General features: G+C 48.1%; 1 protein-coding gene across 3 annotated transcripts in view; it reads right to left on the bottom strand.

The window, feature by feature from the left end:
* obscnb (obscurin, cytoskeletal calmodulin and titin-interacting RhoGEF b) overlaps positions 1 to 24,452 on the bottom strand; it is an 896,193-nt gene that overhangs the window by 536,254 nt on the left and 335,487 nt on the right. For all 3 annotated transcript variants that reach the window (XM_038798455.1, XM_038798456.1, XM_038798458.1), the window contains 2 exons: positions 22,764 to 23,030; positions 2,922 to 3,188 (listed from right to left, as the gene is read on the bottom strand). In XM_038798455.1, coding sequence (XP_038654383.1) covers positions 2,922 to 3,188; positions 22,764 to 23,030 — 534 coding nt within the window. The remainder of the gene's footprint in view (positions 1 to 2,921; positions 3,189 to 22,763; positions 23,031 to 24,452) is intronic.

Below are 24,452 nucleotides of genomic sequence, written 5' to 3'. Positions count from 1 at the left end.
TGGGAAATAAAGTGTAAATATAATTAAAATGAGTTATAAAATCAAGTTATGTTCATGAAAGCTGCTTCTCCCACTGTATTTTCCCAACACAAACCCTGACCTACACATCTGCTATTGTTTTTTATATGTGCATAGAAATGAAGTTACTGTAGCTGATAAGCCAGAGCTGTTTTCATTACATTTTGCACTTAGCTAATGTCTTGCCTGTCTGCTTGTTCCCGTTTAAGAGGGACATATGAAGCCATGAGCAGACAAAACATGCTCATGCATTGGGCCAACTGAAGCTGTTACTGTGTAAACACCTATGTTAGTGTAACATCTATTTTGATAGGTTCTGCAGCTTGAGTCTTTCTCCTGGACATGCACAGTAACCCTAACTTAGACTTTAGTACTTTCTCACCTAATAACTTACTATTTCAGATTCAAATGCCATTTGACTCTCCCAATTCTCAATGCACCTTGGTGTTCCTCTCTAGTATTACCTTCTGATTTCCATACCCCTTCCAGATTAATTTAAACCCTTCCAAATAGCCCTGCAAATTATCGTGCAAGGAAATTGATCGAGGCTCTGTTTATGTGCAACCCATCCGGCCTGACCAGGTCCCATCTCTTCAAAACTGGTCTCAGGTGCCAGGAATTTAAAGTCCTCCTTTCTGCACCATTTCTTCAGACTTGCATTCATATGCTCTATTCTCCTATTTTTATACTCACTTGTGCATGGTATTGCGTATAGTCTGGCTATTGTTTCTTTTGAAGTCCTGCGTGCTAATTTGAATTTTGACTGGAGGACCTCATCTCTATTTCTACCCATGCTGGTGGTACTGATGTGGACGATGACTGCTGGCTGTTCACTCTCCACCCTCAGAATGCTCCATCCTTGACCCTGGCACTAGGGAGGCAACATACCATTCTGGATTCAAGTTTGTGGCCACAGAAACACCAGTCTGTTCCCATAACTATTGACGGTCCTACCACTATTGCTCTTCCAGTCTCCTTCGAGCCTTTTTGTACAGCTGAGCCAGCCAAGGTGCCATGAACTTAGCTCAGAACATGATACTAGTCGGAGAGGGAGATGAACTCAGGGAACTCCTGTGGTACCAACCAGGTCTTTGTTGCCTGCCTGGCGGTCACCCGTTCCCTCTCTTTCTGCATTCCCTTAAGGTAAGGAGTGACCACGCCTATAACTGTGCTATCCACAAAGTCCTCCACCTTTAGGATATGCTGCAATGCCACCAGCTTTTGCTCAAGTTCTGAAATGAGCTGCAGCAGCTGATGATATTTCCTGCACGTATGGTTATTCAGGACAGGGAAGTGCCCTAGAATTCCCACAGATAACAGGATGTGTACTCCATGGGTCTGAGCTCCCCTGCCATTCATATCTTAATTAGATATTAGAAATACTGGAAAGAGATTGCAAAATGTTGCAAAACACAAAGACCAGGGTGTCCTTGCACATGAATTACTAAAAGCTAGCCCCCAGGTACAGCAAGTAATTAGGAAGGAGTACAGAAGTAGGAACATTTTAATACAACTGTACAGGGCATTGGTGAGACAAAGGGTGTAGAGAGGGGAGACATCATGGTGAAATTTGAACTCAAGAATAAGAACTTCAAAATTGAGTTTTCTCTCATTCCATGAGCCATTGTATGTCACTGAGCATTGGGATGACTTGTGACCAAGTTAGCTAATTCCAGGTGAATGGAGACAAATCGTCCAGTGAGTTAGTGATGGTTGGCAGCGGTACACAGTTTTAATGTGAATCTGGGAACAGCACTGTTATAACCTGCCCTGATCCTATTGGCTGGGGACAATTTGTTACCCCGTGATTACTTGGGGAATATGAGATCCCCCAATGAGAGGGGGGTTGGGCAGTCATTAGCAGTGCTTCTGTATTAATAGAGCAGGCCAGTGTGGTACCAGCTCAAGAGAGAGCCAGTAGTGAACTACTGGGCCTGTGTACATATTCTTCTTAATAAAGTTGCTTTATGTTTGACTGTACAAACTCGTGCTGGATTCTTTGTGGCCCTCACGAAAAGCACCCTTACTTCTTCTACCTCCTTAAGTAATATAATCCTTTAATTTATTTGATGGGTGGCAGCCTCCAGTGGTCCCTTTTGAGGACTGTTGTTTGGCTGCTATGAACCTGAGAAAACTATGCTGTGGGTTAGTTGTAGACAACTTTTGCAAAAGAGCCTGAAACAGGCATTCGAGCCGATGTGAATAAGCAATGGATCTAAAGTCAGTTTCAGGCACATAGTTAATTTCACCGAGGAATATGTGTATGTATACACATTCCATGTAGGGCCTTGAGAACCAATTTTTCACCTAAAAAGCAGCCATTTCAATTGAACCTTTAAGCCATTATGTTACGTCACATATAGGCTGGCATTCTCCAGCCATTGGGGTTCTCTGTTGCCGCTAGCAGTGTACCCACACCCACGGTTTTCCTGACGGTATTTGGTAACTTCAATGGAAAATCGCATTGACAAGTGATGGGAATAGAGAATCCCGCCACCGGCGAACAGTGCGCCACCGAGTAACACGCAACTGGGAACTGGAGAATCCAGCCTTTAGGTTTTTTTCAAAATCAAATTTCAATACAGTGCTAAATCTAAACTTGAATTTAAAGACATTGAAAAGAAAAATTAATTCATTATAAACAGGCAATGGACACTAGTGTGTAGAATTCAAAAAGCTTAAAATAAATACTAACAGTTCATTTCACGAAGGTGCTCCATTTTGTAAATTGGACTGTGGAGGTAATCAAACCCAGCAAGATTTTAAACAAATTGTAAATAAATGGAACACAAGTTTGAAAACCTACTTTTTAAATGTAAAAGTAGGGAGGGAAAAAGTGAAGATATTTATTTGTGTAGTTTGAATAAATTAATATTTTCATTATAAAAATGTGTTTGCCATACCTTTCACTTTGAGAGAAGCTGTAGTCTGTTGATCTCCTGAATCACAGGTATATTCCCCCGTATCTTCTGGCTTCAGATTGAAGATTATCAGTTCAGCAATAGGACCCTCTTGCTTTACTTTATACTTGACACTGGAATGAAGCACCACAGTTCCTTTTCTCCACTCTATGGAAGCATCAGACTTTGTAAGCTCACAGTGTAGAGTGGTGGTGCTACCTTCTTCAGCTTCCTTGTTCTCAAGCACTTGTTTGAAAAGTACTGGAAGAGCTGCCAGGACAAGATTATAGTGCATTGACAATAAAAACAATTAAAACAATGTAGTAAGCTATTATACAATTATTGTACTTCTTTCTTATACATTTGCTTCTCAAGCTGTAAAGTTTATGTCCTCTCAATTTTGAAACTGGAATTATCCTAAATGAGCAATATAGCATATTTTGATTTTGTTTACCCTAAATCAATTTTTTCCAGGACTATGTATAGGTGAGCTAATTTTTGTGAATGCATAATCTAACTTGATAAGGAAACTACAAAAGGAAAACTGTTTACTGGCTGTGCAAAGACAAAACCTTCATTACATTCCCTTCCTTTTTTCATTTTTCCATTGTGGTGTTCATACGATATAAATATATGATCGCTCCTTACTGCTAAGTTACCTATGAGGATTGTAAAAGCAACAACTTTAATAGTTTTATACAACTGTAAAACAAAAGCAGAATAATGTTTGGAAACCACATGAAAATCATATCATGTGTCCAATTGAGAAAGACATCTCAGTGCTTGCTTGTACAATGTTACATACAAAATTAGTACGTTTTCAAGTTATTAGAGGTTTGATGATAACGGACACAATTAGATACAAAGTGCAATTTCTGAAAGGATCTTTATTTCACGTGAAGTAAATGGCTAAAATGTAGGCTACTTCAGAAGAGGCAAGAATGTTGGTGTTGGTCTGGAGTCTGCGCATGGGCCGTATGGGATGGCAGTTTTCCTTCCATGAGACATTAGTGAATCTGTTGGGTTTTAATGACAACCCTACAAGCTTATATGTCACATTTACTGCTACCAGTTTTGCTATGTCAGAATGTTTTAAGATTATCACATTGCCACTTTGAAGTTATGCTCACTTGGTTACTAGTCCTGTATCATAACTACTGCAGACAGTACCTGCCCAGCCAAGAGGATAGATTCCCGGAATCATCTTGGTAGATGTCTTTGAGGGAGCAGAAAATGAACAACTATTTGCAAAACACCCAACCGTTGCCTTGTTTTTAATATTTACAATGCTCGTACAACTAGTCCAGTTAAACTTCTGGTCAATTATGACCCCAAGAATATAGATAACGGGGCCTCATTTCATGTTGGTAACATTGAAGACAGGAACAATGGATGAGATTGTTGGAGATTTTCATTATGCGGCACTGATGGGGCCACACCTGGAATATTGTGTGCAGTTTTGATCTCCTTATCTGAGGAAGGATGTTGTTGCAATAGAGGAGTGCAGAGAAGGTTTACAAAACTGATTCCTGAAATGGAGGGACTAATGTATGATGAGAGATTGAGTCACTTAGGATTATAGTCGCTGATGTTCAGAAGACTGAGGGGAGATGTCATAGAAACCTATAAAATTCAAACAGGACAAGAGAGGGTAGAGGCAGGAAGGATGTTCCCGATGGTGGGGATGTGCCAAACCAGGAGGCATAGTCTAAGGATATGGGATAAACCTTTTAGGACTGAACTGAGAAGAAATGTCTTCACCCAGAGAGTTGTACGGCTGTGCCATTCGCTTACAGAGGAAACAGTTGAGGCCAAAACATTGTAAATTTTGAAGGAGTTGGAGTAGCTCTTGGGGCTAAAGGGATCAAATGATAGGGGAGGAAAAAAGAACAGATTACTAAGTTGGATGATCAGCAATGATCATATTGAATGGCAGAGTAGGCTCGCAAGGTCGGCTCCTCTGTTCTACGTTTCTATATTTCTATTCATGTGTTGCGATGTTACATGTCATGTGTGAGCCAAAGCCTGGTACGGTTGACTTTATTGGATCAATTGGAAATGGAGCTGTACACTGTATAATCAGTGGGACAGCTCCATTCTTTATCTGAAGATGGAAGGATGAGGTAACTGAAGATTGTTGGGTCAAGTACACATCCCTGAAAAAACCCCAGGGGCAATGTTCTGAGGCTCTGATAACTGTCTTCCACCAATCACAACCACCTTGTTGTGTGTGACTCCAGCTGTGCAGAATTTTCCCCTTGGCTCCCATTAACCATAATATTGATAGGGCTCATGAGTGTCATAATAGCCAAATGCAATTTTCACGTCAAGGACCACTATTTGTTCCAATCTTGCTTCTTGCGCTTTTGCATCCATGAGTGTATCAAGTCCCTCACAAGACCTGAGTGAAATTAGTTTTGCCGGTTCTCGAAGTGACCATCAGTGCACAACTTTTGGTAATTTGGCATTACCTGGAACGGGTGAGTACAATATAGGCATGAACAGTGCAATAAAGAATTGTCATTTGGTAGTACAAAACTTGAGCATCATTAACAAAAGAGACAATAGGCCAGATTCTACGATTCTGAGGCTAAGTGCGGAGGATCTGTGGTGTTTTGCGTGGAAGAAATTGGCGCCACTCCCTCACCGTGCTGCGACCAGTGAGGGGCTAGCAGCCACGCCACATAAAACTCCTGGCCTCCACGAAATAAACAGCTGTAGAATGGGCGGATCCATGGCACTGGCCATGAGCGGACCAGACCTGCCAGATTCTACTCCCCTGGCCACCCCCTGGCCACCCTCTGGCAACCCCCACCATTCCCGCAAGCCCTCGCGGAAGCTCCCGCCAGACTGTGCCGGCGCTGAACACAGTCTGCAACCGTCACACAGGGTTCACACAGGGCTGAGACCATGGGTGAGCCGTGCCATCGTGAACTTGGCCCATCGGGGCGAAGCATCGGTGGAGGGCGTTCGGGTGATGTGCTGAGGCCGTCGCAATGGCGAGCGGTGCATGCTGCGATAACGACGTTTCAGAGGGGGCAGAGCATACAAAACCTGAGTCAAAAAGGTGCCACCTCCGATGGGCTGACCGCCGATTACGAAATTGGCGTCGAGGAACGAAGAATCCCGCCCAATATTTGTCAAATCTTTTTGTCTTGCACTTATCAGGAGATTTCCCAAGAATACAAACCCAAGGAATACAACAAATCTATATTGTATTCTAATAGAGTACTGATCGGCAGAGATGTTATCATGGAGAATACATCATTTTATGGTGATCGACAGTTCACTGTCAAGGATGATTTTAAATTTAAACCAGGCAACTCTGATTGATCACGGAATTGCTCTGAGAATTAAACCAACGAATGACTGTAATTTATGTTGTTAGGTTGAAACAGGTTCAATGTCTGAATATGTTCTTTCTGTCTACAAAGAACGGGGATCTGTGTAATCATATATGTAACTTCCACGACACACAAATGTGCCGTATTGCGAGCCCAAATGATAATCTTAAATTGATTGTCATCATAATTCCTAGTACACTGAGGATTATTTCACAAATTTGTCCAATTGTGGAATCACATATAATGTTGGGCATTGTGTTTTCAGTTCTGCAAACATGGGACGATTAGGTACAGTCTGTACCCTACACAAAAGGGACATGCTGTTTAGAACATAGAACAGTACAGCACAGTACAGGCCCTTCAGCCCACGATGATGTGCCAACCATTTATCCTAATCTAAGATCAACCTAACCTACACCCCTTCAATTTACTGCCTGTCTAAGAGTCGCTTAAATGTCCCTAATGACTCTGACTCCACCACCTCTGCTGGCAGTGCATTCCATACACCACCACTCTCTGTGTAAAGAACCTACCTCTGACATCTCCCCTATACTTTCCTCCAATCATCTTAAAATTATGTCCCCTCGTGACAGCCATTTCCACCCTGGGGAAAAGTCCACTCTATCCATGCCGCTCAACACCTTGTACACCTTTATCAAGTCACCTCCCTGCCTTCTTCGCTCCAGTGAGAAAAGCCCTAGCTTGATACGATCCACCAGTCAAAGGGACGTAATACCTACACACCAAGCACCCAACCAGCACTGAATACATATACCATAGTACTTATTTGTGTGATAGGCAGAATGCCTTTTTGACTTTGATGGTACAGATAATCTACAAGATAGTGAACATCACTTGTCCTGCTACAGCAAAGTGAGGTGAGGGTGACTGCGCTGAACATCTCGGCCACATTTGCTCCAGTAAGGCATCAAGGAGTCGTGGCAAACTAGAGTCAATGGGATTCAGGGTGAAATCCCTCTCCTGGTTGGAGTCATCCCTAAAACAAAGGAAGCTTGTTTCGGTTGTTGTAGATGTCATCTGAGCTTCAGTACGTCACTGCAGGGGAATTGGTTAGTTGGGGTTACGGGAATAGGGTAGGGGTGTGTGCGCCTTCTGAGGGTCAGTGCAAACTCGATGGGCCAAATGGCCTCCTACTGCACTGGAGGGATTCAATGAGTAAACTATGCCCAACCATCTTCAGCTGCTTCATGAATGGCCTTCCTTCCATTACAAAGTAAAAAGTGGGAATGTTCGCTGATGACTGCACAATTTTCAGCACCATTTGCGACTCCTCAAATACTAATGAGCCCATGTCGAAATGCAGCACGATCTGGACAATATCCAGGCTTGGATTGACAAGTTGAAAGTTACATTCATGCCATACAAACGCCAAGCAATGACCATCTCCTACAAGAGAGAATCTAACCATTGCCCCTTGACATTCAATGACATTACCAATGCTGAATTCCCCACATCCAAGGGGTTGCCATTGACCAGAAACTTAACTGGACTAGTCATATAAATACCGTGGCTCCAAGAGCAGGGCAGAGATTAAGAATCCTGCAGTGAGTAACTCACCTACTGACTGCCCACAATCTACAAGACACAAGTCAGGAGTGATGGAATACACTCCCCTTGCCTGGATGAGTGCAGCTCCAACAGCACTCAAGAAGCTTGGCATCATTCAGGGCAAAGCAACCCGCTTGATTAGCACTCCATTCATACAGCATCACAGAAAATATAGCACAGAAGAGGCCCTTTAGCCCATCGAGTCTGCACCGACACATGAAAACATTTGACCTACCTACCTAATCCCATTCATCAGCACTTGGCACATAGCCTTGAATGTTATAGAACATAGAACATACAGTGCAGAAGGAGGGCATTCGGCCCATCGAGTCTGCACCGACTCAATTAAGCCCTCACTTCCACCCTATTCCCATAACCTAATAACCCCATCTAACCTTTTTTGGACACTAAAGGCAATTTAGCACGGCCAATCCACCTAACCCGCACATCTTTGGACTGTGGGAGGAAACCGGAGCACCCGGAGGAAACCCACGCACACACGGGGAGAACGTGCAGACTCCGCACAGACAGTGACCCAGCCGGGAATCGAACCTGGGACCCTGGAGCTGTGAAGCATTTATGCTAACCACCATGCTACCGTGCTGCCCATTAGCCATCCACTTAGCCATCTTTGGCTACGTCGTGGAAAAAGGAGTTCTAGGGACCGACCCCGACCGCATGCGCCCCCTCATGGAACTCCCACTTCCCCAAGGCCCTGAAACTATGCCTGGGGTTTTTCTCCTACTATGCCCAGTGGGTGCCTAATTATGCGGACAAGGCCAACCCACTCAATCAGTCCACAGTTTTTCCCCTGAGGCCCGCCAGGCCTTCAACCACATCAAGACGGACATCGCCACGGCCACGATGCACACGGTCAACGAGTCCCTCCCCTTTCAGGTCGCGAACGATGCATCGGACGTAGCTCCGGCCGGCACCCTCAACCAGGCGGCCAGGCCAGAGGCTTTCTTCTCCCGCACCCTCCATGCCTCTGAAATTCGGCACTCCTCTGTCGAAAAGGAGGCCCAAGCCATTGTGGAAGCTGTGAGACATTGGAGGCATTACCTGGCCGCCAGGAGATTCACTCTCCTCACTGACCAACAGTCGGTTGCCTTCATGTTTAGTTACACACAGCGGGGCAAGATCAAAAACGACAAGATCATGAGGTGGAGGATCGAGCTCTCCACCTATAATTATGAGATTTTGTATCGCCCGGGAAGCTCAACGAGCCCTCTGACGCCCTATCCCACGGTACATATGCTAGCGCACAAGTGGACCGACTCCGGCCTCTCCACTATGACCTCTGCCACCCGGGGGTCACCCGGTTGTTCCATTTCATCAAGGCCTGCAACCTGCCCTACTCCATTGAGGAGGTCAGGGCCGTTACCAGAGATTTCCAGGTCTGCGCAGAGTGCCAGCCACACTTCTACCGGCCAGATCGTGCGCACCTGGTGAAGGTCTCCCACCCCTATGAGCGCATCAGCATGAACTTCAAAGGGCCCCTCCCCTTCACCGACCGCAACACGTACTTTCTGAACGTGATTGATGAGTACTCCCGGTTCCCTTTCACCACTCCATGCCCCTACATGACTTCTGGCACGGTCGTTAAAGCCCTCCACAGCATCTTCACCCTGTTCGGTTTCCCCACCTACATCCACAGCGATAGGGAATCCTCTTTTATGAGTGATGAGCTGCGCCACTTCCTGCTCAACAAAGGGCATTGCCTCGAGCAGGACGGCCAGCTACAACTCCCGGGGAAACGGGCAGGTGGAGAGGGAGAACGGGACGGTCTGGAAGGCCGTCCTGCTGGCCCTGCGGTCTAAAAATCTCCCGGTCTCCGCTGGCAGGAGGTCCTCCCCGATGCGCTCCACTCCATCCGATCGCTCCTCTGCACCGCGACTAACGAGACCCCTCATGAATGTGTGTTTGCCTTCCCCAGGAAGTCCACCTCCGGGATCTCGCTCCCAACATGGCTGACAGTTCCTGGACCCTCCTTCGCAAGCATGAGCGGAGCCATAAATCGGACCCCTTGGTCCAGAAAGTCCACCTCCTACGTGCGAACCTGTAGTACGCCTACATGGCACACCCCGACGGTTGCCAGGACACAGTCTCCATCCGAGACCTGGCACCCGCTGGATCCCCACCCACGGCCCCCAACCTGACACCCCCACCCCGGCTGCCTCATTCACACCTGCACCACTCACTCTCCCTCCAGCGAACCTCACCGCTGCCCCGCCCCAGTAGGATCCGACCTCCCACTGGTTCCACTCAGGGGTGACAAAGACGAGGACAACACGCTCCCGGAGTCACAGGTGACCACATCAGCGCCCACATCACCACCAGGGCTGAGGCGATCGCAGAGAAGGGTCAAGGCCCCTGACAGACTGAACTTGAAATGTTTTCCACCACCCGCACCGGACTTTTTTTTAACAGGGGATGAACGTGGTCGTAACCACTAGTAGTATTACATGTATTACGGTAAACAAAGAACAAAGAACAAAGAAAATTACAGCACAGGAACAGGCCCTTCGGCCCTCCCAGCCTGCGCCGATCCAGATCCTTTATCTAAACCGGTCTCCTATTTTCCAAGGTCTACTTCCCTCTGTTCCCGCCCATTCATATACCTGTCTAGATGCTTCTTAAATGATGCTATCGTGCCCGCCTCTACCACCTCCGCTGGTAAAGCGTTCCAGGCATCCACCACCCTCTGCGTAAAAAACTTTCCACGCATATCTCCCTTAAACTTTCTCCCTCTCACCTTGAAATCGTGACGCCTTGTAACTGACACCCCCACTCTTGGGAAAAGCTTGTTGCTATCCACCCTGTCCATACCTCTCATAATTTTGTAGACCTCAATGAGGTCCCCGTCTTTCCAACGTAAACAATCCTAATCTACTCAACCTTTCTTCATAGCTAGCACCCTCCATACCAGGCAACATCCTGGTGAACCTCCTCTGCACCCTCTCCAAGGCATCCACATCCTTCTGGTAATGAGGCGACCAGAACTGCACGCAGTATTCCAAATGTGGCCGAACTAAAGTCCTATACAACTGTAACATGACCTGCCAACTCTTGTACTCAATACCCCGTCCGATGAAGGCAAGCATGCTGTATGCCTTCTTGACCACTCTATCAACCTGCCTTGCCACCTTCAGGGTACAATGGACCTGAACTCCCAGATCTCTCTGCACATCAATTTTCCCCAAGACCCTTCCATTGACCATATAGTCCGCTCTTGAATTTGATCTTCCAAAATGCATCACTTCGCATTTGCCTGGATTGAACTCCATCTGCCATTTCTCTGCCCAACTCTCCAATCTATCTATATTTTGTTGTATTCTCTGACAGTCCGCTGTCAGGCCGGTATAATACAGTAGGCGGCGTCGAAAGGTGTGTGCTCGCCGGTGCTGCAGCCATTCTGGTTCCAGCTACAGGAGGCACAACATCTTTGCTCAATAAAGCGTCGATTATTCCACTACTCTCGTCTTTGTGGTAATTGATACTGCATCAATTACTGCTGGGTAGCGAATGTGGAGAAGGTGCGGAGCTGGGTCAGAGGGGCTGATTCCCAGTGGGTCAGAATGGAGGAGAGTTTGTGCAGGGGGTCGAGATTGAAAGCACTAGCAACAGCGCTGCTCCCGATAGCCCCGGGGAAATACTCAGGGAGTCCAGTAATAACAGCTTCATTGAGAATTTGTAGGCAGTTTCACCAACACTTCGGGTTGGAGGCAGGGTCAAGGGAAATACCGTTTCGGGGAAACCACAGATTTGAGCCAGGGAGGTGGAATGGAAATTTTTGGAAATGGGTGGAGAAGGGGATTAAGACACTGAAAGATTTGTTTCTTAGGGGTCGATTTGCAGAATTTAAGGAGCTGGAAGCGAAATATGGGCTGGAGCAGGGGGAAATGTTCAGATGCATGCAGGTTCGAGACTTTGCCAGAAAGGAGATACAGAACTTCCCAGAGGAGCCGGCCCCACATTGCTGGAGGAGGTGCTGACGACAGGGGGACTGGAGAAGTGGGTAGTGTCAGCGGTTTACGGAGCTATTTTGGAGAGGAGAAGGCACCACTGGAAGGGATCAAAGCAAAGTGGGAAGAGTTAGGAGAGGATATGGAGGAGGGGTTATGGTGTGAGGTGCACCGGAGAGTGAATGCCTCCACCTCGTGCGAGAGGTTAGGGCTGATACAGCTGAAGGTGGTATACAGAGCACACCTCACGAGGGTGAGGATGAGCCGATTCTTTGAAGGAGTAGAAGATGTGTGTGAACGTTGGGGGGGGGGGGGGGGGGGGGGGGGGGGGGGGGCGCGAATCATGTTCATATGTTTTGGTCCTGTCCAAAGCTACAGGATTACTGGAAGGAGGATTTTAGGATAATTTCTGAAGTGGTTCAGGTGAAACTGGACCCGGGCCCCCGGGTGGCCATATTCGGGGTGTGAGACCAGCCAGGGTTCGAAACGGGTGCGGAGGCAGATGTTGTAACCTTCACCTCGTTGATCGCCCAAAGACAGTTCCTGATGGGATGGAGGGCAGCCTCACCATCCTGTGCCCTGGCGTGGCGGGGGGACCTGTTGGAATTCTTGACTCTTGAAAAGGTTACGTTTGAACTGAGGGGAAGGATGGAGGGGTTCTACTATTCATGGACATTATTCATCATGAACTTTCAAGAACTGAATAACATCGAACATTAGTTGGGGGGGGGGTGGGTGGGAGGGTTGCGGGGAGGGGACGGTGTGTGATGATGGTGACTATGGGTGATACCTGATTCCCGATTCCTTTTTGTTATTTGTTGATGCAAACATGCGGGGTACTGTTTGGGGTTTGGTGGGAGGATGGGATCGTTGTGATTGATATGGGGATAGACATATTTGTTACTGATTATTGTTTATTGTTGGTGGGTGTAAATTTGGGAGAAAATGTGAAAAAGGAGGAAAATAAATAAATATTTTTTAAAAACCTACTCTCCGTGTGGTTAATTATATGCATCGTAATTCACACCGCCTTCAGATATCTAAGGACAAACATGCCAAGATCCCTTTGTTCCTCGGAATTTCCCAGTGTCATGCTGTTCATTGAATACTTCCTTGTTAAATTTCTCCTTTCAAAGTGTATCACCTCACAAGTGTATCACTTCACACCAGCGCAGATCCCTGTGGTACACCACTGGACACTGGTTTCCAGTCACCAAAGCAGCCGTCTGTCATTACCCTCTACCTCCTACGACTCAGTCAATTTTGAATCTATCTTATTAAATTACCCTGTTTCTCATGTGCATTTTCCTTCTTTATCAGTCTCCCATGTGGGACCTTGTCAAAGGCTTTGCTGAAATCCATATAAACTACATCAACTGCTCTACCCTCATCTACACACCTGGTCACCTCCTCAGAAAATGCAGTCAAATTTGTCAGGCATGACCTCCCTCTAACAAAGCCACGCGGACTATCCCTGATAAAACATTGCCGCTCCAAGTAGAGATAGAATCTCTCCTTCAGAATTTTGTCTAATAGTTTCCCTACCATTGACGTGCAGCTCACTGGACTGTAGTTCCCTGGCTTATCTCTACAACCCTTCTTAAATAGTGGAACCACATTAGCTGTTCTCCAGACCTCTGGCATCACCCCGTGGCCAGAGAAGAATAAAAAAATTGTTTCAGAGCCCCTGCAATCTCCTCTCACCTCCCATAGCAAAAATGGGATGCAATTCATCCAGACCTGGGGATTTGTTCACTTTTGAGCCCCCCAAAAGCTCCAATACCTTGTCACTCCCTGTGTCAATTTATTCAAGAACATCACAGTCACTATTTTCGAGTTCCATATGTGAAGTATTTGTTCAATACCCTCCCAAAGTCCTCTGGCTCCACCCGCAGATTGCATCCTTGGTTATCCTCTCCCCATTGATATACTGGAAAGAATATCTTGAATTCTCCCTACTTTCACATGGCAGAACTTTCTCATATCCCCTCTTTCTTCTCCTAATTACTTTCTTAAGCTCCACCCTGCACTTTCTGTACTCCACTAATGCCTCTGCTGATTTTCTCCTTTTATACTTGCTAAAAGCCTCTCTTTTCCATCTCCTAGTATCTTGAATATCTCTGGACATCCATGACTCTCTGGGCGTGTTACTCCTTCGCATCACTCTAGAGGTAACAGGCGGGATTCTGCGGAAATCGGCGGGGTGGGCAACTCCGGCGCCGAGGAGTGGCGTGAACCACTCCGGTGTCGGACCACCCCAAAGGTACGGAATCCTCCACACCTTCAGGGGCAAGGCCGGCACCGGAGGGTTTGCGCCGCGTCGGCTGGCAGGGAAGGAGCTTGGCACCACGCCAAGCGGCACCGGACGGCCTCCGCCGGCAGGCGCATGTTGGCGCATGCGCAGGAGCGCCAGCGTGTGCTGGCGACATCCCAGCGCATGCGCAGTGGGGGGATTCATCTCCACGTCGGCCATGGCAGAGGACCACAGCGGCCGACGAATAGAGTGCCCCCATGGCACAGGCCCACCCGAGAATCGGTGGGACCCGATCATGGGCCAGGCCACTGTGGGGGCACCTGCCGGGGCCAGATCCCTCTGCGCCCCCCCTTGAGGACCCCGGTGGCCGCCTGCGCAGCCAGGTCCCGCCAGTAAGTACCCACTCTAATTTACGCCGGTGGGACCGGCCAAAAACGGGCGGCCACTCGGCACATCGCAGGCCGGAGAATCGGCCAGGGGTCCGCTGCCAGCGGCTGCCGCCCAGCGTGGCGCGATTCCCACCCCCGCCAAATCCCCGGCGCCGGAGAATTCGGCAGCCGGGATTCACGCCGCCCCCACGGCGATTCTCCGACCCGGCAGGGGGTCGGAGAATCCCGCCCAACGTGTTCGGACTGTACCCTCCCTATTTCTCTTCCGTCGATTTCCCCACAAGCAATTCTTCTCAGTCTATCTTGGAATGCCTCGGGCATGAACTCGAACTATATCTGCCAGCGATTACTAGAAGGGGGACACTCGGCCTCCCAGAGACAGTGCAACTCTCCAACTCGCTGGAGGTGGCCTCCGAGAACATAGGGGCCTACAACTTCGACGGCGCGGCACCCTCGTGGGCGCAGCCATCAAGCGACCCGGGTGCGACGCAAGCCTGTGCCGCGCAGCGGCCCGCCAACGCTGGAGGCCCAAGGTGCTACTTTTGCGGCCAGAGTAATCACCCCAGACAACGCTGCACGGCACAGAACGCAACTTGCAACGGCTGTGGGAAAAAGGGCCACTTTGCAAAAGCCTGCCAGGCCTGATCTCCCTCTAAAACTTCTAGGCCCAGCAGCGCTCCCTGCTGCCTGTCGGGGCCGCCTCCAGCTGTCGCGCCACCCGCCATGTGCGACCCGTGGGCGCATCTATCTTCGCTGCCATCTTCAATTTCGGCCGCCACGTACAACCCATGGGGGCCTCCATCTTTAACGCATCCTCCAACCACCACGTGCGACCCACGGGGGCCGCCATCTTGGATGCCATCGCCGCTGCCACCCGCCACCCATGGGGGCCACCATCTTGGACGCCATCGCCGATGCCACCCACCAAGAGCGAATCATTGGGGCTGCCATCTTGGGACCACTCCGCAGCCTCCCGGGAGCCCTGCTCACCCAACCGTACGCTGGCCGCCGCTACCTCCGACCAGCCTACCAACTGCCTTCCGAAGCTCGCCTCCATCACACTCGACAAGTCCCGGCCGCACCACCTCGCAAAGTCTACGATGACCGTCCGGATCAACGGGCACGAGACGGCCTGCCTTTTCGACTCCGGGAGCACAAACAGCTTCATACACCCGGATACGGTAAGGCGCTGCTCCCGTCCAATCCTGCCCACAACCCAGAAAATCTCCCGGATCCCATGCAGTAGAAATCCAGGGGCACTGTGTTGCGACCCTTACTGTACAAGGCGATTGCCACGGCCGCGATGCATGCTGTGGCCAAGTCCATCCCATTCCAGGTGGAGAGCGATGCGTCGGACTTTGCTCTGGCCGCTACACTCAACCAGGTGGGCAGGCCCATGGCTTTCTTCTCCCGTACCCTCCATGTCTCTGAAATTCGACACTCCTCCGTTGAAAAGGAAGCACAAGCCATCGTAGAAGCTGTGCGACACTGGATGCATCACCTGGCCGGCAGGCGATTCACTCTCCTCACTGACCAACGGTCGGTTGCCTTCATGTTCAATAACACACAGCGGGGCAAGATGAAGAATGACAAGATTCTGAAGTGGAGGATCGAGCTCTCCACCTACAGCTATGATATTTTGTATCAACCCGGGAAGTTCAATAGCCCACAGATGCCCTATCCCACGGTACATGTGCTACCGCACAGGTAGACCAACTCCGGGCCCTCCACAATGACCTCTGTCACCCGGGGGGGGGGGCGGGGGGGTTGCATCAGTTCCTGCTCAGCAAGGGCATCGCCTCCAGCAGGACGACCAACTATAACCCCCGGGGAAACGGACAGGTGGAGAGGGAGAACGCGATGGTCTGGAAGGCCGTCCTTCTGGCCCTACGGTCTCGAAGCCTCCCGCTGGCAGGAGGTCCTCTCCGACGCACTCCACTCCATCGGTCGCTCCTGTGTACAGCCCCCAACAAGACTCCTCATGAACGTATGTTTGCCTTCCTCAGGAAATCCACCTCCGGGGTCTCGCTCCCGTCCTGGCTGGCAGTCCTCGGGCCCGTCCTTCTCCGGAAGCATGCGAGGAGCCATAAAACCGGCCCCCTCATCGAGAAGGTCCTGCTCCACCATGCAAACCCACAATATGCCTACATGGCACACCAGGTCAAGCGGCAGGACACGGTCTCCCTTCGGTATTTAGCACCTGCAGGTTCCCCAGCGACCATCACCACCATCCTCCACCCTACACCGTCTTCCCCCACGCCTGCCAACCTACCTCACGAACTGATACCCACAGGCCCACCGGCGACAAGCACCACCACCTCCGCCCATACACCCCCCCCCCCCCCCCCCCCCCCCCCCCCCAACCCCATCCCATCACCGACTCAACATCTGGGCGAAGAAGAAGACAACACGCTCCCGGACGCGCGGGTCTTGATACCGGTGCCCACACCACAGCCGGGACTGAGGCAATCATGGTGGAAGGTCAAGGCCCCCGCGGACGTTTTTTTAAACTGGGGGTGAATGTAGTAAACCACGGTATTGCATTGTGTTGTGTGGTATATGGCTGGACTTGTGCAGGCTGGGTCCGCCTGTGGCTCCTACCCTTGGGCTTATGTATAAATGTGGCAAGTCTCCGCCTCCGACCCAGTTCGGGTCCAGAGGCAGGAGGCTTGCTGTTTAGTGTATTAAAGCCTCAGTTACATTCATCACTCGTCGTGTGCTTATTGAAGGCGTATCACGTTTCTCTCCCTACAGATGCTGCCAGACTTGATGAGATTTTCCAGCATTTACTCTTTCGTTCTAGCAATCACTTCTTATCTTTGTCCCACCTTCGGGGTGGGGTCAGTGGCCACCTCAGGTGGGCCTGGGATCTTGGTATTTGGGCAGGAAGGATACATCATGGGCCTGATGACTGACCTGAAAGCGGCGGGGGGAGCTGAGGAGAGACATACGACAAGGTTAGACAGCTGGAATGTGTGAGGCCGGGGTGGGGGGGGGGGGGTTGCGCGGCAAAGAGGGCAAGGGTTTTGTCCCATTTGAAAGGTTTAGGGGCCGATGTCGTGCTTCTGCAGGAGACTCAGCCAGTCCACAGCAAACGACATCTCCCTGGCCACACACATATTCCTGCAACATCTCGACAACAAGGACTCCTACTCCAGACTCCTATTCATTGGGCGAGATTCTCCGCAACGGCCGACGCCGGAGTGAAACCCGGAGTGTTTCACTCCAGCATCGGAGGCCGCTCCTCGTCCCCTATTTCTCCCCCCCAGGGGGGGGGGGGGGGGGGGTTAGGAGCGGCGTTGCGAGGAACTCGGCTGCCGGGCCTTGACGCTTGCGTCAAGGCGGCGCGCCGAGAATGACGCGGCTGGCGGCGCCTAAGTGCCGTCAGGCACGCATGCGCAGGTTGGCCGGCTCCAACCCGCGCATGTGCGGTTGCCGTCTTCCCCTCCGCTGCCCCGCAAGACGAGGCGGCTTGATCTTGCAGGGTGGCGGAGGGGAAAGAGTGCGTCTCTTAGAGACGCCGGCCCGATCGGTGGGCACCGATCGCGGGCCAGTCCCCTCCCGAGCTCGATCCCCTCTCCGCCCCCAACAGGCCCCAAACTTACCTTTCGCGCGATGTTCACGCCGGCAGCGACCAGGTGTGGTTGCCGCTGGCATGAACAGATCAGGAACGTCAGGCCGCTCGGCCCATCCGGGCTGGAGAATCGCAGGTCGCCGTGAAAAACGGCGACCCGCGATTCTCCAAGGAGCGTGTCGCAAAACGCGACACGCCATTTTGGGGGGGTGGGAGAATCGCGGGGGGGTGCCAGAGCGGCCCTCCCGCCATTCTCCCACCCGGCCTGGGGAGCGGAGAATCGCGCCCATTGACTTCAACTCCAAATACACATTTGCTGACGACTCAAGAGTAGTGGATCAGATCTCGAACAATGATGAGTCAGAATACAGGAGGTAGAGGACCTGGTGGAGTGGTGTAATGACAACAATCTATCCCTCAATGCCAGCAAAACTAAAGAGCTGATCATTGACTTCAGGAATCAAAATATCATACAGACCCCGGTCTGAGGTGGAAATGGTTGACAGCTTCAAATTCCTAGGTGTACACATCACCAACAATCTGTCCTGGTCCACCCACGTCGATGCTACGAGCAAGAAAGCACAACAGCGCCTATACTTTCTCAGGAAACAAATGATATTCAGCATGTCCACATTGACACTTTTACATCAACTTTTACAGATGCACCATAGAAAGCATTCTATATGGCTGCAAGAAACTAGAGAGTCGAGGACACAGCCCAGTCCATCACGCGAACCCGCCTCCCATCAATTGACTCTGTCTACACCTCCCGTTGCCTTGGGAAAGCGAGCAGCATAATCAAAGACCCCTACCACCCGATTTATTCCCTCTTCCAACTTCTTCCATCGGACAGGAAATACAAAAGTCGAAGAACACGTACTAACAGATGCAAATCAGCTTCTTCCCCGCTGTTAGCTGTTTAGCTCACTGGGCTAATCGCTGGCTTTGAAGGCAGACCAAGTCAAGCTAGCAGCACGGTTCAATTCCTGTAACAGCCTCCCCGAACAGGCGCCGGAATGTGGCGACTAGGGGCTTTTCACAGTAACTTCATTTGAAGCCTACTCGTGACAATAAGCGATTTTCATTTCATTTCATTTCATGTTAGCAGACTCCTAAACGACCCTCTTATGGACTGATCTGATCTCTACACATATCTTCTCTACTGAGTAGTACTGCACTCCTGAATACTTCACCCGAAGTCTGTGTCTATATATTTACATTGTGTATTTATGTTTACCCTATGTATTTTTCTCATGTATGGAATGATCTGCTTGAACTGTATGCAGAACAATACTTTTACTGCACCTCGTACATGTGACAATAAACAAATCCAATCCAATTGTAGCATCTGCAAAATTAGCAACAATGCCCTCAGTTTCTTCTTCCAGATCGTTAATGTATATCGTGAATAGTTGTTGTCCCAACACTGACCTGTGACACACCACTATTCACGGCTGCCATCCTGAAAAAGACTCCTTTATTCCCACTCTCCGACTTCTGCCAGTCAGCCAATCCATACTAGTATGCTGCCCCTACCACCTCTTATCTTATTTAGCAGCCTCCTGTACAGCACCTTCTCAAGGCTTTCTGGAAATCCAAAAAGAGCACATCCACTGGCTCGCTTTTGTCTATCCTCCTTGTTACCTTGTCAAGGAATTCTAATAGATTTGTCAGGCATGGCCTCCCCTTGGTGAAGCCGTGCAAACTCAACCCTATTTTACCATGCGCTTCCAAGTACTCCGCGATCTCATCCTTAATAACGGACTCTCGAATCTTACCAATGACCGAAGGCAGGCGAACCGGCCTATAATTTCCCATCTTCTGCCTCCCTAACTTCTTCTTAAACAGGGCTGTTATTTTAGCCATTTTCCAATTCTCTGGGACCCTCCGTCTCCCGTGGAAATGTTTACAGGAGCAGGAAAGTCCAAGATGAAAGCCCAACTATCAAATTAATATTAAACATTGATTAACATCTGCCTTCACCAAATCCTTCTGACACCTACATTATTGTCCTCCACAACATTGCAATCGACGCCAGAAGTGGCCGTGAACGACTGCTGCCATTTTAACCTTAAATCGCATCCATAGCACGAATAACAATACCAATATATTTATACAACTGATTCATACTGTTGATCCCAAAATTTCGCACCCAATTACGTCAACAACATGCATTGTTGGAATGAGCACAAGTAGAAATAGAATATTAAATACAGTTAAAGTGGTTTTGAAATCAAATACTGATAAAGAGAGTGTTTTTGGAAAAAAACTCATTGGTGTTTGATTTTAGCTATCATATAATTACAAAGAGCAGTAAGTATCGCTAACATTTGAATTTTGTCTTATCCTTTTGTTGATTTCTGTTCGGTATTAAACAAAATTATCACTCATAGCTATTTGATTTTTTTGTAAGCGATACTGATCATGAAATTCATTCTTGTAGAATGGCTTTGAATTAATTGTTCTAATTTTTTCACATACAAATTTCAATAGTAGATATTTATTTCTCAGAAGTATGAAATGGGTAAGTTGTTAGATGATAGTACGAGTAAAATTGAGATATAAATAAAAGGCAATACAAGTGGACAGAAGACAGCAATTAAGGAAAAGAAATATAGGAGATTTATTTGACAGACAAATAAAGACAAGGAACTGTTAATTGGAAATGATACAATTGTAATGAAATGATGATAATTTTAACAGGTGGATGCAGAGCAGAAAATATACAGTAGCCTCTCATTATAACACTTGTCAATATCTCTTCAAAACAACATGATGTAGAATCCTGCCCCACCCGTTTTCTGGTGCGGTGAGCCCCCGCCGGCAGCAGGATCCTCCGTCCTACCATCCAGTCAATGTGGGATTTCCCACTGTGGGCACCCCCACGCCATCGGGCAATCCATAGGCATGAGTGTGCTGTTGGCAAAGTGGAGGATCACGCCGGCGGAGACTCCAGCCCCATGTTTCAACAACAAATATCCCAGTAAATATCTTAATAATATAATATGTAATAATAATATAATAATCTTCATTATTATTTGACCTTCATTTATTACTATTATTATTTGACGTTCATTTTCTCTGTAATTTTTAAAACTTCATTCACAGGACATGGACACTTTAGGCAAAGCCAGAATTTGTCGTCCCTAATTGTTCCTGAGATGGTGGTGATCAGCCACCCTCTTGAACCAATGCAGACTATGTGGTGTGGCTAAACAGTGCTAAAAGAAAGGTAATTCTGGATTAGGATAGTGTTTTCATGCATCTCCTATCCTTGTTGTTCTGGTAAATGTTATGGCTTTGGGAGGTATGGCCTAAGGCACCTTGGCAATGTTCTGCAATATATTGTAGAAGGTACACAGTGCAAGGAAAGGAGCAAAGATTTGGGTGAGTAAATGAGATACTGATCAAGTGGGTGGCTGTGTACTTGACGATGTCAAGCTTTTCAAGTTTTTGAAGCTGCACCAGGCAAGTGGTAAGTACTCCATCACAGTCTTATATGCAAAGATTATAGGGAAGCAGGAGTGAGTCCCGCAGAATACCAAGACTCTGACCTGCTAATGTATCTACAGTGTTTTTATGGTTAGTCCAGTTAAGCTTCCGGTCAATAGTGACTTCCGGATGTTCATGGTGGGAGATTGATGATAGCAATGTCATTGAACGTCAAGAACAGAATGTTAGATTCTCTCTTGTTGAGAATGTCATTGCCTGATATTTGTGTGACATGGATGTTACTTGCCAACTGATCAACGCAATCCTTTTCTTTTTAAATTTAGAGTACCCAATTATTTTTTCCCCAATTAAGGCACAATTTAGCGTGGCCAATCCACCTAACCTGCACAACTTGGGGCTGTGGGGGTGAAACCCATGCAGACATCGGAGAATGTGCAAACTCCACACGGACAGTAACCCAGAGCCGGGATTTGACCTGGGTCCTCAGCACCGCAGTCCCAGTGCTAACCACTGCGCTATATGCCGCCATCGATCAACACGATCCTAAATGTTTTTAGGTCTCCCTATTGATCACACGTACTGCTTCATTATCTGAGGAATTGCAAATAGAAACAATCACTGTGCAATCATCAGCAAGCATGCCTAATTCTGAGAAAAGGGAGCAAACATTTTGAGTCAGGATTGCATTGGATCTCACAAGGCTTTGCAAGCCGCGTAGATCCAGAGAGCCAGGTCACCCAGTTTCTATTGGCCATGCTGCGCTGCAGCGAGCTGCTTTTCAAGCGCAGTGTGTCCATTGGATTCCACTCAATGTTGCGAGTCTGGATGGCTCTTTGTCAAAGCTGATATTGAATTGTTTAGCAACTTAATTTGAGAGCCATCATACATGGCAACAGGTTCCCAGACACTATCCTGCCCAAGGAAAAAGTCACTTGAGCGCAGTACCTGTCAATATCTGTGGAACCTTTCCTCAGCACAATTGATGGCTTCAAAGAGAGGAGGAAAGAGAGAAAATTAGTGACAGTAAATAAATTACTGTGACGATGGAGTAGCATTCACTGCAACACTATTGTAAAACATTCAATACTCTGTTTTGATTTGTAACACTAACAGAGAAACTATATAAAATAATTTCTCTGCAACATGTCTCTTCATAATCACATATTTTGCACAGCACCAGATGACAGTATTATAGAGAGGGACCACTGTATAGATTAATCATGTTAGTCTGTGTTTAATAGGAATCAAATGAATAGTTAAAAAACAATTCCCATTCTGTTATACATTTTGTTCCTACCATTAACTTTCAAGGAAGCACTAGTTTGCTGGTCTCCAATGTTGCAAGTATATCTTCCACTATCTTCCGATTTAAGTTTGTGAATAACCAGTTCAACGATTAATCCTTTTTGCTTCATTTCATATTTGGCACTAGCATGAAGTGGAGTAAATCCTTTTGTCCACTGTACTGCTATATTTGGTCTGCTAGTTTCACAACACAGTATAGCAGTATCATCCTCTTGAGCTTCTTCATCCTTAAGTTCTTGCTTGAAGGTCGTAGGCGAAGCTATTTGGGCAACATTAAAGACTGAATATTACAACTTATAATGCCTCATCTGTTTACTTGCATATGGAAAATGGTGCAGTGTTTCTCACTGCACTCTCCCTCTTACCGTAAAGAACAGTGGATGAACAAATCAAGGAGGATGAAATGCATTTCACTTCGAGGATATCACAGCTGTCACAAGGACAAAAGAAAACCGAAGGCAAGGAAATGCCATTAAACCCATCAGACAATGTCCATCTAAAGATAGTTTGTTTTATCATCAACCTCTTACAACCCCACATGTCAATCTCATACTTTAAGCAACATTCCCTTCCTTACAAAAGCTATCCCTACCCGGTCGGACCTATATGTGACTCCAGACCCACGCAGTAATGTGGTTGACTCATAACTGCCCGCCTCTGAAATGGATCAGAACAGGTGACCTGAACGCATCAATAACTGAAGCCTGCAACAATAAATACAAATGAGGCAGCACGTTGGCACTGTGGTTAGCACTGCTGCCTCACGGCGCCGAGGTCCCAGGTTTGATCCCGGCTCTGGGTCACTGACCATGTGGAGTTTGCACAATCTCCCCGTGTTTGCGTGGGTTTCGCCCCCATAACCCAAAGATGTGCAGGCTAGGTGTATTGGCCACTCTACATTGCCCCTTAATTGGAAAATAATGAATTTGGTACTCTAAATTTAGAAAAAAAACCAATAAATACAAATTCCTCTATTCAGGTGTGGTTAATACTGCAATAAATTATTAAAATAAAGAAAAGTAAGTTCTTCAAAGTGATTCACAGGTTTAACTATCAATAAGAATCTGTAGCGGAGGTTACGATCCAGCAGAGAATCAAGCATTGGGCAAAAAAAGGGATGCTGTTCTGATGTTCCGGTCCCCCGCCATAGCCAGCAGCAAGCTACATACCCCGTGCCAACTGGAGGCTACAAATGGGTCATTTGAACCCATTTGCATCCGATTAACGGGCTGGAAGCCCGATTCTCCAGCTCCCCGTGATGCTTCAGCCCTCTCGGACTAGATTCATGTGGGTATGGATTGGGGCAAGTATTTTCAAGTGGGGTCCTGACAGGGTGGACCCCACAGTGGGTCAAGGGGGTAAGGATATGATGCAGGTGCCTCCAAAGTCCATTGGAGGGCCTCCTCCGTCCCACAATGCAAATCCTATCCACTCCACTCCCGCGTTGCCCTATTAGACCCCCAACAGAAACCCCCCCCCCCATCAGAACACCAAAGACCCTGCTCAGACCTCCCCCAATTAAACCCCCAGCAACAACCCTCATATCAAGACACATCCATCAGAGACCCCCAATAGGGCCACTTCAGTCACTCCTGCCTGGAAGCTGAAGAGATGTACGGGCAGAAACAGTAAAAAATCACTGCTTTTTCCAACACCAGTCCATTTCACTTGTTGCCTCAGA

This window comes from Scyliorhinus canicula, chromosome 5, assembly GCF_902713615.1.
Source record: "Scyliorhinus canicula chromosome 5, sScyCan1.1, whole genome shotgun sequence".
Taxonomy (NCBI): domain Eukaryota; kingdom Metazoa; phylum Chordata; class Chondrichthyes; order Carcharhiniformes; family Scyliorhinidae; genus Scyliorhinus; species Scyliorhinus canicula.
This window is presented reverse-complemented; position numbering and strand designations above follow the sequence as displayed.